Source organism: Telmatherina bonti (genome assembly GCF_933228915.1).
Source record: "Telmatherina bonti genome assembly, chromosome: 24".
Taxonomy (NCBI): domain Eukaryota; kingdom Metazoa; phylum Chordata; class Actinopteri; order Atheriniformes; family Telmatherinidae; genus Telmatherina; species Telmatherina bonti.
In genome coordinates this window covers 23,157,454-23,176,110 of record NC_136633.1, presented here as the reverse complement: position 1 = coordinate 23,176,110, position 18,657 = coordinate 23,157,454, and the positions used below count along the sequence as shown (strand labels likewise).

Sequence of the window (18,657 nt, the reverse complement as noted above, 5' to 3'; positions counted from 1 at the left end):
ACACAGTGGCATGCCACATGGCGCGATCTCGGGATCCATTTTATTTTTATATATATATATATATATATATATATATATATATATATATATATATATTTTTTTTTTTTTTTTTTTTACAATTTTTACAGATATCTGTTAACTTCGTTCAGCCTCTTCTGTAGGTATTAAATTTGGCTTTACATGCAGAGAACGCAAACAAGAATTAGCAGAAACTATGAAGCCAATTACAGCCCAAGACAGCTTGACTGAGTACTTGTATCTTTAGACTAAGTTAATCATGAAGGATGACATGATTAATAAAACCATTTGTGTTTTATTTATTTAGTTGTTAAAATGTAATTTGTAGTTGTATTTTACATGATATTCTGCTGATCCATGGCCTGGTTGTTCTTTTAAAAGACAACCTTGATCTCAGAAGTATTTTAATCTTGTCTCATGAAGGTTTTGTAAAAATAACTAAAATTGAAATTAGCAGACGTATCAAGTAAATTTTCTAAATGGTAAAATAATGAAATAATTTTTCCAGTTTGTCCAATAATGGGAGTTCATTGCAGATGTCTCTCCTTTTGACATTGTTACATTCCCTTTTATTATTCTGCAATTCAATTCTTTTATATTTTGCCTTATATTTTGTTTAGTAAAGAGGTTGTATAATATTTTATGTTCCAAGGTTGTATTTGGCTCATTAAACATTATTTAAACGTATTACATTTATTACATTATTTGGTGTACTGTTTTGCTAAATTCGGCCACTTTTCCACAAACTTAGCAAAATAACAGGATAAAATACCTGCAGAAGGGAGGGTAGAAGCAATCTCAGCTGTTCCAACAAGGAAATAAGGAAGATACTGTTGCTGCGACACACTGCAGAGAAACAGAAAAATGAATGGCTCTACAGTCAGAACACCCTGGCAATGTTCTGTAACCTGAGCGTGATCCCAGAAGAATGAAGTGTTAAAAAGAAGAGCGAAGGAGAGAAGAAAAGGGGATTTCATTTTTTTATGAGAGCAAATTAGTGTGCTGTCGACAACTGTAAGAGAGAAAGAGGGGATGATTCAGGAGGAAGGGAAGGAGAGAAGGGATTAGTTTTCAGCCTAGAAAGGGAGGGCATCGGATGACTTTGCTGCCTTGCTCCAGTCTCCACATAACCAGCACATCAGGAATCATCCACAGATTGGAATAATTTATTATGAATGAGCATGAATATACAGGGTTTCTGTTTCTTCAAGGCGCATATACCTGTTTTTACTTATCTACTTCTTTGTTTTAAATTAAATATATCAGACATGTTAGTCGTCCAGTCAGACATGGACGATTAGAATAATCACAGATTATGTAGAAACGCAAGTTTTTAACTCTTATTTTCCTACCGAAAAGTCACAACCAACATCAGCTGTGTACAATAAAAGTCTGCTGATGGCTTGTCAAACAATAAGGTGATGATCTAACACCCTGTCTCTGAAACATGTAGAAAAGGTTGAATAAAAATGAGCCCTTCCAGCAAATCTGTTCATGTGAAGTTAGATTTTCGCACCCTTCACCAATGGTCCAGAGAAATAAGGGTTAGACCTGTGAGGCAGGTCATTACAACCCATGAAGAGATGGACTGATGAAGCTGTTTAGCAGACCTTGATCTGAAGATAACTGCTGAAAAGCAGGATAAACAAACGATAAATGATGGGGAATCTAATCCATTTGCTATGTTTTGCTAAATTATCAGGTCAGTGACCTAGTCAGTGACTGACCTGATCAAACTGTGTCAGCTGCTCGTAAGTGAAGAAAGATGGTGGAAGAAAGTCCTCTTGTGGCTTCATCTCATTGTGTATAGACTTAAAACTTTGTTACCAGCAGTTTCAGTCTGCTGCTTTTATGTTTCTAATGGATACTCTGTTGGGCTCCAACCTGACCAGTTGTACATTGGAGACCCTCAATAATGGTTTTGACCAATGGTGAGAGATGAAATTAAATTATTTTTGTCTGAAGGTTGTTATGAAGTTGTGAGGTGTGAAGTTTATAGGGGTGGAAAAATTGAATAAAAAAATCAAATATTGGGCTTTTTTGCTCCACAATTTTAAAATAATTTTTTTGTTAAAAGTTTGAATAATCCATTAAAAATGGTAATTTTTATTGTTTTTATTGATCTTTTTGCTTGATTTCTTGTGCATTATCGCAGAAGAATGATGGTCTGGCTACTGTGTTGTTCTCTCCTCATTGAAATCAAGAAAAATCACGAGCAAAAAAAAAGTTTTGTACATTTGTTTTTAAATCTACAAAAATCAGCAATATCAAAGAATTGTGAGAATCGCAATTTAAATCAAATCGGCGCCAAAAAATTTTAATCAAATCGGGACACAGCTCTAGAAGTTTTGTGGAACTTTTAAATATTTGAGCCATCAAACAAACAAATGTCTCAGAAATGGGGCTGGATTTCCTAAACTTAAGTTTGAGTGAAGGCGAAATTAATGATTTTAAGTAAAGTGACAATTTGAAATATTTAATTACTCTTAAACGTGTCATGCATGCCACTTTATTTATAAAAATATACAGTACTTTTTTATGGTGATATTTTAAATTTATTGATTGATATATTCTATATATTTATGAAAAAAATTATACTCATTATGTATATATTATATAAACATATAAATATATAATATTTTATAAAATATAGCTGTATCATTTTCCTGTTTACCACAAAGATAAACTTGCGTAATTACTGTTTTTGCATCAATGCTCAACTTAAGTATATATTTATAGTAATAAATATAAACTAATAAATCCCTCAAGTGTGGGGAATATTTCCTTAACCTAATCTTGAGTCAAAATAAAAATTGCTTTGAATTTGGGTACATTTTTCAAGTACGACATTCCAGGGGTCAGTGTGATTTCCTAAATCTGAACACGAGCAAAGGAAACACTAATGAATTCCCTAAGTGAGTTCCTTATCTGTTGACCTCAAGCGGCAACCTCCAGTGGTTAAAAGTGAAGCCTATGTGGAAGTGCATAAAACTGCAGTTCCTCCTTCATCCACTAGGGGCTCAAAAACAGAGCAACTCCCCATAGACTTCCATTTTAAAAAGACCAACTTCACAGCAGAAATAAACATGTTTACAGCCTGGTTCAAAAATCCATTTTCGGTTTAATAGATCAGGTTTACCTTCATGACAACTGTGGGGGGAGTGAATTTTTTTCTAACTCGCCCGTTTAAAAGTAATTTATTCTTGAACTTCATCATATTTAGGGGCGTGTCCTTTTGATTGAGAGGTACCCGATCCCCCGCTTCAAGTAAGAAGAACGTAGAACAACCGCGGTTTTTAGCCAGTAAACAACGTGACTTAGGGTTAGCCCGCTTACCTCCTTTAGCTGGTTATCTCCTGTTATCTCCAGGTTAGCTCAGTTAGCTCTTAGCTACACGCAGCTCGGAGTTTGCTTGATGTCAATCATCCACCATGATGCTCACAGCCCCCCTCTCAGCTCCACCTCTTTACCCATATTTGTATATTCCGGGCGAGACGACACGCATGCCAAGATGGCGATGGTAGGAACCGCCCATCGAGGTTCAATTCAGCTCTTCAGAAACCAATGGGTGACGTCAAGGAGGCTCCGCCCACTTTTAATATACAGTCTTGTAACTTCTTTGTTGTGTGCTGTGGAATCTATAAAGATGAATGTTGTCTGTTGGTTCTGCGTGATGGAAGGACTGAACATTTATTTTCAGATAAACTGCAGCTGGACGGTTTTTCATTTAAACATCTCTAAACTGACATTAGTGGTGTCTACAGTAAACCTGAGGTATTACTTCCTGTTTCTGTCTCAATACGGACGATGTAGCCCACCTTCAGGTGGTCCAGAACTCCGCTGAGAGACTTCTGGTTCATTATTTCCTGCATTACTTATTTTCCACCATCTTCTCAACACAAAACTCAAGTTAACGAGATCCTTTTCACATCTTTTAAACTCTCCCTTCCAGAAAACAGCTTCCCCACAGACCCTGAGCTGATTACTATTCCATTTGATGCAGATGCTTTAAAGCTGGTTTTCTGTTTCTGTTTCATCATCCGTTGTTTCATCGACTGTTGGTTTAAGTAAGAGTCATTCTGCTGAAGCGCTCCCACTTGTTTTCCTCTATCTGGTTATTTTCTTAACAGGAGGAAGATTTCAGTCATGGCTTCAGTTCTGGAAAGGTCAGGCGCTAGTTATGAATTTTGTATATGAGCTGAAAGCTTTGCAGAGAACTGAGAAGTAGCCGGCGCTGTGTGGAAATAGAACTTAGATGGACAACAGTGAAGTCCATTAGAGGCAGAGAATCCTCGTGTTCATTGAAACGGCAAAAAAATAAAAAGTTTGCCATTTATTACGGCATGAATTTCACTTTCTTTCTCCTTCTCTGTCCCGTTAATCTAACAGTGCATATAACTTGCTGTTACCATGGTGATAGGCATGTATTTTCCTTTAGAAACCGCTGCTATTGATCTCTCCATTCATGTCAACTCATTTATTAAAAGCAAACGCACAAAGACTCAAAGACACACACTGTTCGCCGTACATAATTCATGCGCCGACCATCGCTTTAACCTTGTGAAGGGGGCGACGGATTGTGATGGATGTCAGCGGTGAAAGGTCGGGGCTAAACTATGTGTTGCGGTTGGAGAAGGAAAATAAACATGTCCACATCCACTCAAAGCAAACCACAAGTTGTGATTTATAAAAGGGGAAGGACACGTTGCAGCAGCAGCAGAGGAAGGACGCCGACTGCATGTTGGTTCAGTGTGATCACAAACCTACAGTGTCTGCAGTTTTATGCAGGTGTGAGCCGCTTCATGTCTTTTTGTGGGCATTTTTTGGAGCATATTTGACTCAGATGGTTCAGTGTGTTTTTGGCCGAATGAACCCCGTTTGCTGCGCGTTTTCACAGCCAGCCGTACCTTTGCTTGGTAGTTGGGGAATAAGCCGGAAGATGCATCAGCTACAACTTAGTGACACAATGCATTCCTTGAATTATTATACGATCAAAAGTTTGACTCAAAATTCTTAAAAATGTTGAGAATTATTGTTTTTCTATTTCTATTATTAAGTTAATTTACATGGTACCTACTTCCACCCAAAGAAACTATTGCTATGAATGTCTACAACCACAGCAACAGCTGTGTTTTTATTATCATGAATTTACAGTTCAGTTCATATCTGGCTCATTTAGGCGTAATGCGAGTCACTTGACTCCACCTTTCTCCGTCTGCAGGATTTTCTTTCTTTTTTCAGATCAGTAGGACAGTACAGTGTGAGCACACAAATGTAAATATGGACAGAAATGAGACGTGGAACCACTGGAATGTGCTAGTAGCGGCCTGCCTCGCTACCACATCCCAAACTGATGAGAAAATACCAGACTGGTGATTGGTTAATGTGCGTTTCAACCCAAATTTATTTAAATTAATTTAAATACAAGCTAAATACAGCAATGAAAAGGGAAAAAAAGACAAAAGCCTGGATTAAAATGCAATTAAATTTTATATCAATTAGGAATTGGTGAGTAATTTACATGAAACAGCAGAAACAATGGTTAATATATATATATATATATATATATATATATATATATATACACACACACACACACACACACACACACACACACACATACACACACACACATACATATAGTATATTTTTAGCTACATATTGTATGTTATATGTAATATGTAGCTAAAAATATACTATTCTAAAATTAGCCAATAGTGTTTTTTAGGCTTTAAGGGAATTAAGAGTTAGAATATCAAGTTATTATTAACTTGCCTAAGTTATTAAGACACTAAGTTTATTAATATTTAAAAAAAAGAACTGCCAAGTTTTTAACTACCCACTGGGGGAAATGAAACAAAACACCATAGTAAAAATTTATTTTCTAGTTTAAAAAAAACAAAAAAAAAAACAAAAAAAACCTTTACAAATGAATTTTAAACCTTTTTTAATCCAATGGCAGCTGAACATGTAGGCAATCATTATTTTTTTTATTTTTTTTGTTCTTTTACTTTCTAATAAAACACTGGACAAAGCTATAATTAATTATTCACTCATTAAATTTATATCTGCTGTTAAATTTTTATTATTGTTAAGCTAAAAGCAAAAGAGTCCAGACTTCCAGACCATCATTTTACAGCTGACATGAGGCTGCATGGCGAAAAACAAAAGGAACTAAATGGCATTTTCTGACCCAGGTAGCAGAAACAAAGTAACAAGGTTGTTATTTTGAAGATTTAAATCACCTCAGACGCTCAAATATACACTTCCAGGCACATTTTCCATTTAAGGAACGGCATCTTAAGTCTTATAAGTATAAGGATTTTAATAGAACGGATCTGTTGGTTACAAATGCAGAGACGTCAGAGACATTGTACGACTCTGCTGTTGCAATGCCAGGTGTTGTTTCATATTCAGAGTTCCACATGAAAAGTACAGCAGGTTTTATTTACATCTGCTTTGATGTGAATGCAGTCGACTAAAACAGCTGTTTTTGGATTTTTCCAAAGGTGGAGAACTGGTGTCCTCGCCTGCCCTGGAGGATGAAGATCCTGAATGACGAAACAGACCGGAGGGGCCTGGTGAGAAACGCAACACGCTTCAGCAAAGCTTTTTAAAAAATGAGCATGACGAAGGAAACATGTTCATGTCAGACAATATAAACTCAAGATATTTAATACTTTTCTGCTCAGATTAATATACTTTCTTAAATTTAATGCATTAGTGCTATTAACCTGTTTTTATATATATATATATATATATATATATATATATATATATATATATATATATATATATAATATGCACATGTTTGGTTTCCTTTTATTTCAGCACCGCTGTAACAAAAATTTTTTTTTCTAACCAAGTTTATTAACATTGTGCACCCCCCCCCCCCCACCCCCCAACAGAAACAGAAAAAACTAAAAAGATTTATTTGAAAAGAGTATTATTTATTACAAACATGTATAACAAATTGTTTTGAAATGCTAAAAAGTAAAATGGGTTGGAAATTTAACTAAAATATACTGAAATCTAAACTATAAACAAATATTTCATATATAAATTTGGATTGTTTATCGGTGTAAATTCTCAAATTCTGCAAATTTAACATAAAAGGTCACATTTATATGTAAACTCTAAATTTTAGTGTTAAATAGTATTATTATATTACACTGTTATTCTGTCACTCCTAAACTTTTGTTGGCTAAACATGAACCTAAATGTAGTTATATGAACATAAAACCTGTTTACAATGTTCATATTTAAGCAAAACAAAATTTAAGCTGGACCATCGCACCAACCTCTAGACCATCGTATTCCCCTCTGGACCATCATACCGACCTCTAGACCATTGTATTCCCATCTGGACCATCGTACCAACCCCTTTGCCATCATATTGGACTCTGGACCATTGTACTGACCCCTGGAACCATCATACTGATTCCAAAACTATGGAGTCATACGTCTCTGGACCATTCATATCCGGCTCATTTAGGCGTAAAGCGAGTCACTTGACTCCACCTTTCTCCTTCTGCAGGATTTTCTTTCTCTTTTCAGATCAGTAGAATAGTGGACCATTGTGTTGGACTCTGGGCCATCATACCAACCCCTGGACCATCATACAGACCCCTGGACCATCATATTGGACTTTTGACCACTTTATTGGACTCTGGGCCATCGTACTGACTCCTGGACCATCATACTAACCCCTGGACCATCGTATTAGACTCTCGACTATCGTATCGACCCCTTCACCATCGTATTGGACTCTGGACCATCATACTGACCCCTAGACTATTGTACAGACCCCTGGACCATCGTATTGGATTCTGGACCATCGTATTGGACTCTGGACCATCGTACTGACCCCTGGACCATCATACCGACCCCTAGACTACTGTACAGACCCCTGGATCATCATTTTGGACTCTGGACCATCATAATTACGTCATTACCCAGAACGTGTGCTACAACATTGCCGGTGTAAGAATAAAATAAATTGTTGAAAGTTTATAAAAACGTTTCTATATCTGAAGCGTTCGTTTATCTATTTCTTCTCCTGATTCAACTCAAATTCAAGCTATCAAAGAAAAGTTGGAGAAATGTTTAAATCTGCGCTTTTAAGTAAAGTTTACAGCTGCCTCCAGGTTGGCTGGTGTTTAAAAACATCCTATTTGATTAACCCTTAAAGCGCTGTGATTCTAATGCAGTTTTCGTTGGAGACATTTGTGACATTTTTAAAGGAAGCAGCAAAAACGGAAACGGGCTAATCCTCCTTGTCAACATTTCTCCATTGGGTTCTCATAAACCAAGGCCAGAATGGCTGGACCCGTCCGATAAATCCGGAATAATGATCTTCCATCTCGGCCAATGCAGCAGTCCACTCAAATCTCACTTTGAACCTCTCTCTGGCCCAGCACTCCACAAACACCCCCCTTCTCTGCTGCGGACGAATCAATATTAAGCTCTCTTCACACCCCTCCCTCTCTTTTGGCTGGATGCATCAACATCACTGAGCCTTCTGCGGTGAAGAGACGGGCTTTGGAGATTTTAATTCAGGCCCAGATTTTAATAGGTTCAGTCTGTGGAAGTGATTTCCTGTCGTGATGAGAGATGCTAATGCCCCACAACAGCCTCTTTTCGGCCACCTTAGCAACTGCTAATGCCTCTGTGGTTTCTCCCTCCATCTTTCTGTCACCAACTTCGTCTCATTCGCAACTTCTTCTTCCTTCCTGCTTTTCATACGTCTACATTTTAAGTATCTGCAGTACCTGCTAGTGACAGGTTTATGATGCGTCTTCAATTCCAGTGTGGTTTTACTTCCCCATTTTTCACATTAATTTGACTTCCAGTTAGTCAACACTGTTGCTAAACAGGAAAGAATCACAACAACATGCAGGTAGACGTTCCGCTGCTTGATCTGTTTGCATCACGTCTCATTTATGAAGCATTTAGACAGGATTCCCTGCCAGTGTAGTTCCTTTACTTTCATCTATTCTCCTGTCTCTGTTCCTTTTTTATTTCCTCTGTTACATAAACTTATTATAAAGAGTATGACTGATTTACTTCTCCTCTCACCAACTCTAGCTGTCATATGTGTTTCTGACACGATAATAACAGCCTGTGCTACAATCCTGTGTTCTTTGAGCTAAGCGTTTGTTTCCTGTACACACTTAAAGCTTCTCAAACAACCCCTTTGAGGAAGTTTTCCTCTGCAGAGTACTACTTATCTCTGCAGATTCACTTATATTTGACAAGTAGAAGTTAGAGATTGACAAGTGCAACACATTAAAGACTATTTATGCATCAAGTGATTTGTTTGAAACTTGGCTCTACTTTTATTGTATTTTTAACTTAGCTAACTTTTCATAATGAAGTTTTTTTATTTTATTTGCTAATTTATTAATTTGAATTGCTAATTTTTTTCCCTTTTTTTTTTTTTAAACCTGATTAGGTAACAGTACTGTAGAGCCATTTACACAACAATCTGATGAAAATAAACACAAAATTGCAATAATCTGGAGGTCAAGTGTTGTTTTTGTCTATATACACACTTTGTTGCGAAATTGCAAATTAATGAAGATTCTGAAAAAATCTAGCGAAGCGGCAAAACAAATAGATTCCACATCAAACGAGAATGACGTGCTGATGTACGTAAATCTGTACAATTAAATTTGCTTTACTTAACTGTGCCGCTGTAAGTTAAAGTGTTAATATCATGGTAAATGTTATTCAGTTCAACAAAATTTTAAAGTTTGCTGAAACAAATGTTTGAAAAGTCAAAGACGTTGGTATTTTATATTTCCATTGGCTCAATAAAACAGAAATTTATACTGACAAACATGTCTCGGGAAATTGATAGGATTATAAAACAGGAAAAAATGTTGAAATACGTTGATAAATAAAATGAAATGAAAACTCAGTAATTATATATTTTACCTTGTGCTATCCATTAGCAACTGTAAAATCAAAATAAACAAAACAAAATCCATAAAGAAACGTAACGGAAATCATCTCCTGGCATCTGAGGGGAAAAAAAAAAAGCAGAGAATCATCAGGAGCACCTGTAAGGACATAAACTCAGAAAAACATGAACACCATCTGTTGATCATACATTTATTTGACTTTTTAATATAGAAATAAATATAATAAAATATGCATAAATAATATATGAATTATTTTAAAAACAAAACAAAAATGTGTAAAGTAAAATAATCAGAAACTAAAAAGGAATGTCAGGATAAAAACACAACAGAATAATAAATAAACACTCTATAACATGACATCTGACTCATATAGTTTGAGATGTTTTTGCATCACTTCATGGTAAAAACTTTGCTTAAATTCTTGTTGAACACAATCTGATACTTGTCTTCTGGCTCCAATCAATACACATGATAATAAATGGGAAATAATCCCCAAAACGTTTGAAAGTTTTTGTTAAATTTTGTTTGTCTCAAATGAAGACCTCAGATTAAAAATTGAACTTTTCTTGACATATTTTCACAGGCTGGCATTAAGGGGTTAAAACTAACAACTAATATTAAAATGAATGACAGTAAATATGTTTTTAAACAATATTATTTAAAAACAGATGAACATTTCCACAAAAATATAATTTTTAAAAATATTTCTTACCTTAGTTTTGACATAAACAGTTTTATTTAAATGTATTATTTGACATCTTATGATTTATTGATGGTCTTGAAAGAGTTTATTTTAATTTCTGCAGTTTTAGGCTTCCATAAACTGCAGCTTTAACGTCCTCGTATCTCTGTATTAGATTCCTTTTCTGTCCTGCAAAGTTAAGCAGTCTATTTGTGTGCAGGCGGAGATCCGGACCAGTTTTGAGGGGCTTTACCGCTCCATGTCGCAACGGGAGGAGTTTCGCTGGATGATGCTGAGGATCAAACGCATGGCCGAGCCGTGGGTCAGCGCCATCCGCTCTCTGGCTAACAAACAGAACCTGGCCAAACGGCGAAGGAAGAAGGTGACGTATCCGAGCGAACCGGCCACAGACGGAGTACATTTTTAGCTCATTTTTAACACTAAATGGAGGCAATTACTAATCCTGAAAGAACAGCCTTTAGTCTTCCTGACCTCAATTTTTTACAACCGTTACACAAGTCCCCATGCTCGTGGGTTGAAGTCTCCACTTGGAGCACATAAACACACATCCATCCCCACACTTATTCACACTTTTAATGTGTCCCACTTTTGTCTGAAGTGCCATTGGTGGATATCAACATGGATATTCCATCGTATCCCAAGCCGATAGCTGCTTCCATCCCTGAATTATACACTCCATATTTTCCACTGGCTTTGTGAGTAATTCACATATTCCCATGATACTTTGATGTTCTCCCCATCTGTCCATAGAGCTATCCGTTTTCAGTATCCTCTAAAAAGCATTTTCTCCTGATTTTTTTTTTGAAAACCAGTTCTTTATTTCTGCTGTTAATCTCTTTTGGATATTAATCCGCTCATATTAATCCTTGATGAGTGTGCTTTGGGGCAGGAGTTGGCTCTCAACAATAGAAAAGTACATTGGTCACTTCCAGCAAAGCCTGGTATTACTCTCCTCTGCTGAACACCATGTTCCCATCAGAGTTGTCCACCTGACAACTTCCAGAACTTCATTTACAGACTCTTAGAAGCAAAAGAGGCTTTTATTTTGTAGGAAACTTCAATAGCTTCTTTTTAGAAGCATTCAAGCAAGAAGCACACATATCTGCAACTGCAGATTATTTATTAGTCTTTTGTTTAATAATTCTTAATATTTATTCCTCCTTTAGATCCTGGTTCACTTGGGCCTGCTCACCAAGGAGTCTGGTTTCAAGATAGCAGAAAATGCCTTCAGTGGCGGCCCGTTGGGGGAATTGGTCCAGTGGAGCGATCTCATAACCACGCTGTACCTGCTGGGCCATGATGTTCGCATCTCTGCATCACTGGCTGAACTCAAAGAGTAAGCAGCAAACACATTTAGTACTCTGACACAACTAATGTCTTATAACGTTTATCTATAAGGCATAAAACGGGGGGCAGTGACTGAGGAGTTTGGGATAAACTTTGTGCCACTAGAGAGTAGGGCTGCACAATTAATAGGATTTTGATCGTGATCACGATTTTGATGGCCATAATTAAACAAACCTGATCGTCAACGATATTTACATTCAAAACGCCAACTCTGCTGCATTACTTAGGATCTCAACGAGTACTCTGCCAACCACCAGGGGGCGAACATGTGGTTAAGGCTTCATAAAGCTGCTTAATTCCAAGCTCGCATACCTTTTACCAGCAGCCAGGGAAATATTGTTGGATTGGTTGGACATTTGAGGTTGGCATGGTTAACACAGAATGGCATGGATCAGTATATATATATATATATGTGTGTATATATATATATATTTATTATATATATATATATATATATATATATATATATATATATATATATATTATAATATATATATATATATTATAATATATATATATATATATATATTATAATATATATATATATATTATATTATATATATATATATTATATTATATATATATATATATTATAATATATATATATTATAATATATATATATTATAATATATATATATATTATAATATATATATATATATATTATAATATATATATTATAATATATATATTATAATATATATATATATATATATATATTATAATATATATATATATATATATATATATTATAATATATATATTATAATATATATATATATATATATATATATATAATATATATATTATATATATTATAATATATATATATATATATATATATATATATATATATATTATAATATATATATATATATAATATAAAAACATAAATATGTGTGTGTGTGTGTGTAGAGTTGCCAGGTACGTTGTTTACAAGTGTTGCATAAAAAATACATGTTTTTCCAGATGCAATGAATGATTGTGATTAAAAATCGTGATTACAATATTGATCAAAATAATTATTATTTTGCTCATAATCGTGCAGCCTTACTAGAGAGCGAATCTGAATTCTTTACATTAAAAAAAAAAATTGTGAATCTGAACATGACTTAATAATTGCTTAAAAAAAATTCATTTCAATGACTATTTTAAATTGAATCTGTTTTTTGTTTTTTTTAAAGTGTGCTGTAGTGAAACTGAAACTTTTGTATTTGAAATATTTTTTTCCGCAATTCATTTCCCTGATTCAGTTTCAGTTCTCTCCATTTAGATTCTGGACTAATATTTAAATTTAGATGTGAAATACAAACTACACCCTGCTAAATGCCTCATATAGTTTTTTGTTTTTTTTAAAAATAGCTTTTAATAAAAATGTTCAATATTCAATCTTTAAGTAACCAAACAGATCTATCAATACTTTCTTAAATTTCTGTCAACCTATAAATAAATAAAACGCACGTCAAACACATATTTCATCTTTACAAATTTCCCCTGAAATCTACAGTAAAAAGGCATCGGCAGTAGTTAGGAACAATAAGCAGCAGCTTTTAAGCTTTAAAGATATTTTTGTACATTATTTTACCTCTGTGAGGAACCAGCTAGTGAAGACATTTATCTGCTGCAATTAATAACACAAAACAAAGTCTTAACATCTCACTTCTGCTGTAAGAAAATAAAGCAGACAGTCATCAGGAGCAACAAAAGGAGGGCGAACTGTAAACATCAGCAACAAATACATGAAAAAAATAACATCTAATTATATATGATATTTTTACACAATAATCTCAGAATGTATTATACAAATAAAGTAATAGTGATACCATTAGCCAAAATACTTGATCAGGTTTGAGGAATTGTAATATTAAAAATGATCCATGCATTTTGCGTGGATCCATTTTTACCTCTATGTTTTGATTAATTGAAAATCTCATTTGAACATTTTTGAATGTAGAACAGTAATAGAAACAAAAACGAAACAAAAGTTGAAATGGAGTAGGTAGAAACATACAAGGTTCATTTAAAGAAAATCTATTGCACTAATGTTTTAATTCGTCTTCAGGTTCTGAAAATAACCAGACAAACAGATAAAGATTCCTCCTGCTTTGAGTTTGTTTAATCTAAATTTAACTATGACTGAATGACACCTGCAATGACACTGTTTGTTGTTTACCAGTAAGAAAAACACCAGTGTCATTCTCAGCTTCGTTATTTGCCTAATGTCATCAGACCAAGACTGTACAAATCCACTTCTCTTCTTATTTGCATACCTTTTGGTTTTCACAAGCACAGAAACGTCGCGGTTAATCCGAAACTGCCTCACTTTGTCCTAAAGGATGTAGTTTCACATGAAAGCAGTTTTAAACCAAATCTTATTTGTATTATTACTGTCTTATCCTCTGTTCATTTCCATATTAGGAATAAAGAATATAAAGAACATTTGTAGGTTTCCTTAAATACAAACTGAACATATTGACACCATTTTGTCAATTCATTGATCATAGAAATCTTAAAATACCATAAAACATTTCTAGCTTCATTTATTTCAGCAACAATTTAAATTTAATTATCAATTTGCTTCACCAAATTATTTCTAATAAACATAAAAAGTGAAATGAAGGCATGAATATTTATGATTATTTACACTATTTACTATGAGGTGTTGTTGACTTATTTACAATGACGCATATATGTACATTTATGCCTTTTTTTTTTAGCCCGTTTCATTGAATCTCTGGACCTCTGGTCCGCCACTCTAAACCATCCTGGCGGCAAAAACCTCATAGTATCACAACAAACACGTGACAGCAGCTCCATTCCAGCCCAGTTCAAGGAACTGGTTGTTCTTAACTATTACTAACACACTTTCATGAAGATTTCAGGGAAAGATTGCAAGACATTAAGGAAAAAATATTTGTTTGATGAATTTATGGATAGGCAAAAATAAAGGATACTGGAGATAAATTTGTTTGGTTACTTGGTTTAATGGACACTGAATAGAGTATAAAGTAGCACTAAGGAGCCACAGAATAAGAAGAAAAGAAATACGAAGAAAAACCTGATCATCCTTTATTAATCCAATCGTAGCTGCCTGAATTGTAATCGAATCATGAGGTACCAAAGATGGCACATCTCTACTTGCTTACCATCCGATCCTGAACCTTTTTAACCCTAAAATTAGCTAAATCGTATTTTCATTCTTTATGAAGCCGGAATTCTTTTACGTATTTAACAAACTTGTTTCGTATTTTGCCAAAAAACACTCATTGTTTAGACTTCATATACACTGCCTTCATTTCATATTTACTGTAGACAGTATCTTTGTTTAATGTTTAATTCAACCATTTCTTTCTGAAGGATCATGCGAAAAGTGATGGGAAACAAATCCAGCTGCCCCACCCAGGGCGATAAGATAGTGGAGCTCATATACATTGACATCGTAGGTCTGACCCAGTTTAAGAAGACGCTGGGACCTTCCTGGGTCCACTACCAGTAAGTATAACCATTTCTCTGTAACTTTAACCATAAGAGCTCCTCTCACATCGGCACAAAGCGTTGGGTTGTTTGCCACTTGTTGGGACAATGGGTCCATTTTCTGCTCATACGTTAACACAATCTTCCAGAAAGACCCGAGGATTGTCTGTTGTCTGCCGTGTTGACACCAGACGTGCCCATTCATTGAGGACTGCAGATCAGGCTCTCCTGTGTTTTATTGAAAAAGCTCCCATCAGCTTTGACTGACAGGAAACGATGGAGAACAATACGTCTGGGGGCAGTAATGGCCGCCTGCTCGTCACCAGCTTTTGTTTGTCTGCGAGACAAAACCTTATACTGGGTCTGTTGTCTTCATGGCATTGGGAAATTAATTTAACCTGAGGCATAGTGAAGGTTCACATGCTGTTTTTTGGGTTTATTATAGTTGCTATTACACATTTATGTCAGCCACTTGGTGTCACAGTGGACTTTCTGTGCTCTCTAGTGAAAAGGAGACATTTTTCTTTTCATTTTCTTCTACAAAGTGAAACTTAATCTGCTCTCCTGCACGGCTTTTCTTCCAGAGTGTCTTTAATTTCCATGTCTCCTGTTAAAAGTTACCTTTGTGGTAAGAATACACCGAACAAACCAGGTTTGTTCTTTTGTCTCTTGGCTGGAACCGCCTGACCGTCTGTTTTACTGTACTGTGTTAGACTCAACGGGGATACTCTGAGCTCATCTTTGGTGGGTATAAACTACCGCTTTTCCCTGCACAGATGTGGTCTTAAAATGTCTTGAATAGTGTTTTTGTTGTTGTTAAGCAGTCTGGAAATGCTTTACACACCCATGAGTTTGACCCAAAGTCTTAATGAACTGCTGTTGAGTTGCAGTAACTGTCTGACACGAGAAGCAGGAAAACATGGAAATAAAAGCAGCTATATTTGGGAATTTGACTTTATGAATTTAGACTTTTACTACAGCAACAAAAAACAGCACAAATATAAGATTTTGAGAGATTTAAGGAGCAACTTTGTTGATTGAAGTCTATTTGGATGTTATGTATGCAAGAATGCTTCTTATAATCTGGATGTGTAAGTCTGCTTTGGAGACTTTTAATTTTCGTTTAATGCATTTTATCCCTCAAAATGCTGCTAAATCGCCGGGTTTCTGAGGAGCAGTAGTGTGTAACTCTGTGGGGTAAATTGTGATGGATAACTTAGTATTTTTCAGCCTTTACACACCGGGATCGATTCAGATTAATTGCATGAAATTTAGAATATTTCTGAGATGAAATTTTTTTTTTTTCTTCATACAAAGCAAGTACGATGCAACGGCGATATCATGCAAAAGAAAAGAAAAAAGAGAGAACTTGAGTCCAGGAACTGAAGCTGGACCACGGCCGCTTCAGGACGAACTTTATGACGTCTGTGGGGCAGTTTGAGGATCTGCTCCAGCAGCTAGCTGCAAGCTTAAAGACGCAAAGAAAAATAAGATGCTCTGCTACGGCGATACAAAGTTTGAATGAATTGGCAATGATGCAACCGACTATGTTGACGCCGTCAAACCCCGTCTGTGATTGGTTGGTTTTGTATCTGTCGGATACAAATATTAAGAAAAAACTGATCCCAGTTAGAAACAATAAAGTTTTTAAAAACCTTCGTCACTGATGTGAACGTTGCCATCTGAATAATTTAGCTAAAATACTTGGAGTAGGTGTGTAATGGCCTTAAGGTGAAATATACGGAAGTTTCCAGACAGTTTTAACCCGTCCAGGAGATTTACAATCCAACCACAACATGTAGTGTTTATGTAAAGACTCTTTATGGTAAATCCACAATGATCCATGATAACACCGTTAGTTATCACAATCCGTGCGTTTACATGGAAGTTTTAATTCCTGTTTAATTCCGAACAAAAGTTAATTCCACGTTAAACTGATGAAAAACGACTATGTAAACACTTAATTCCTAATGCTAATTTCTATTTGGAATTAAACTTAATAACGATGTCAGTGGCTGGTTTATTCGCTTGTTAATTCCGAACTATTTAATTTCTCTGTCATGTAAACCTTAATTCCGATCGTTCTGAGCATGCTCGTTACCTTGTCCTGTCCCGATGACGCGCGTTGTTTTGCCTCCCGTGTTCGGTGGTCCCGTGTTCGGTGAAGTAGTATGCTCGTGTTAAGCTGCTGCTTCACATTTATAATAAAAATAGCGGTGAAACTAGTACTTATTATGTAGTTTTTACAAGTTACGACTGAAAAGATGAGAAGCATGGAGACAACTTTGTTTATTTCCGGTATACGTCATACGTCACGTGACCCCTCTGTCCAATCAGAACCATTCCCAACCCGCCGTTCTAAAGAGGAATTAAGTGAGGATGTGTTTCCTGTAAACTCTTATTCGGAATTATTATTTTCATGTAAACTCGTAGGAGAATACTCTAATTCCGAATTATTAATTCCGAATTAAAAAACATCATGTAACCGTACCCAATGTCAAATAAAAACATCACTTTCACTACTACGTTGCTAAGAGAGCCTAAAAATTACTAAGTATTAATTTCCTGTCAGACGTTCCACCAATCAGAGAGCTTAAACTGACGGTATTGTCCAATCAGAAGCAGCCAAAAATCAGCAAGTGAGCAGAAAAACAGAAAAATAATGATCCTCTATGGCTGGAATAAAGTCAAGAAGACGTTTCTGATGCAGAGGTGGTTCAGGTGGAAGTGGTTTACTGAGGATAGTGGTTAAAATAGTAGCAGAAAAAGTATAAATACATCAATAGTTTCTTTTTTGTGTATTTTTCTACTGAAAGTGAAGATTTGAGAGAACAATATGCAGATGAGAAAATGTTTGGTTTCTTTAATATGTTTTATTTCTACTAAATCCAGATAGTAATAAATTCCTTTATGCTGCCGTGTCTAATGATACATTGATTTTACTTCAGTTTAGCCTCATAATCTGACATCTGAAGCTGTCCTGACTACAGACTATCTGTATGTTGACTGGGATTGAAAGGGTTCGGCTTCTACCTGCCTGTTTAAAGGCAGGTAGAAGCCTGCGGACAAGGATTTACATAAAGTTTAAGGGTTGAAAGTCAGACTACAGTTTCTGGTCACATTTGTAAATACACAAGTGGACTGTGTTGAGAGTAAATGGTTCTCCAAAGTCCTCCTGAACCCATTGATC

General features: G+C 35.4%; 1 protein-coding gene across 1 annotated transcript in view; it reads left to right on the top strand.

Moving 5' to 3' along the window:
- Window positions 1–18,657, top strand: part of mgat5 (alpha-1,6-mannosylglycoprotein 6-beta-N-acetylglucosaminyltransferase) — a 117,998-nt gene that overhangs the window by 49,317 nt on the left and 50,024 nt on the right. The window contains exons 6-9 of the mRNA XM_079263803.1: window positions 6,528–6,599; window positions 10,847–11,008; window positions 11,814–11,983; window positions 15,351–15,485. Of these exons, the coding sequence (XP_079119929.1) occupies window positions 6,528–6,599; window positions 10,847–11,008; window positions 11,814–11,983; window positions 15,351–15,485 (539 nt within the window). The remainder of the gene's footprint in view (window positions 1–6,527; window positions 6,600–10,846; window positions 11,009–11,813; window positions 11,984–15,350; window positions 15,486–18,657) is intronic.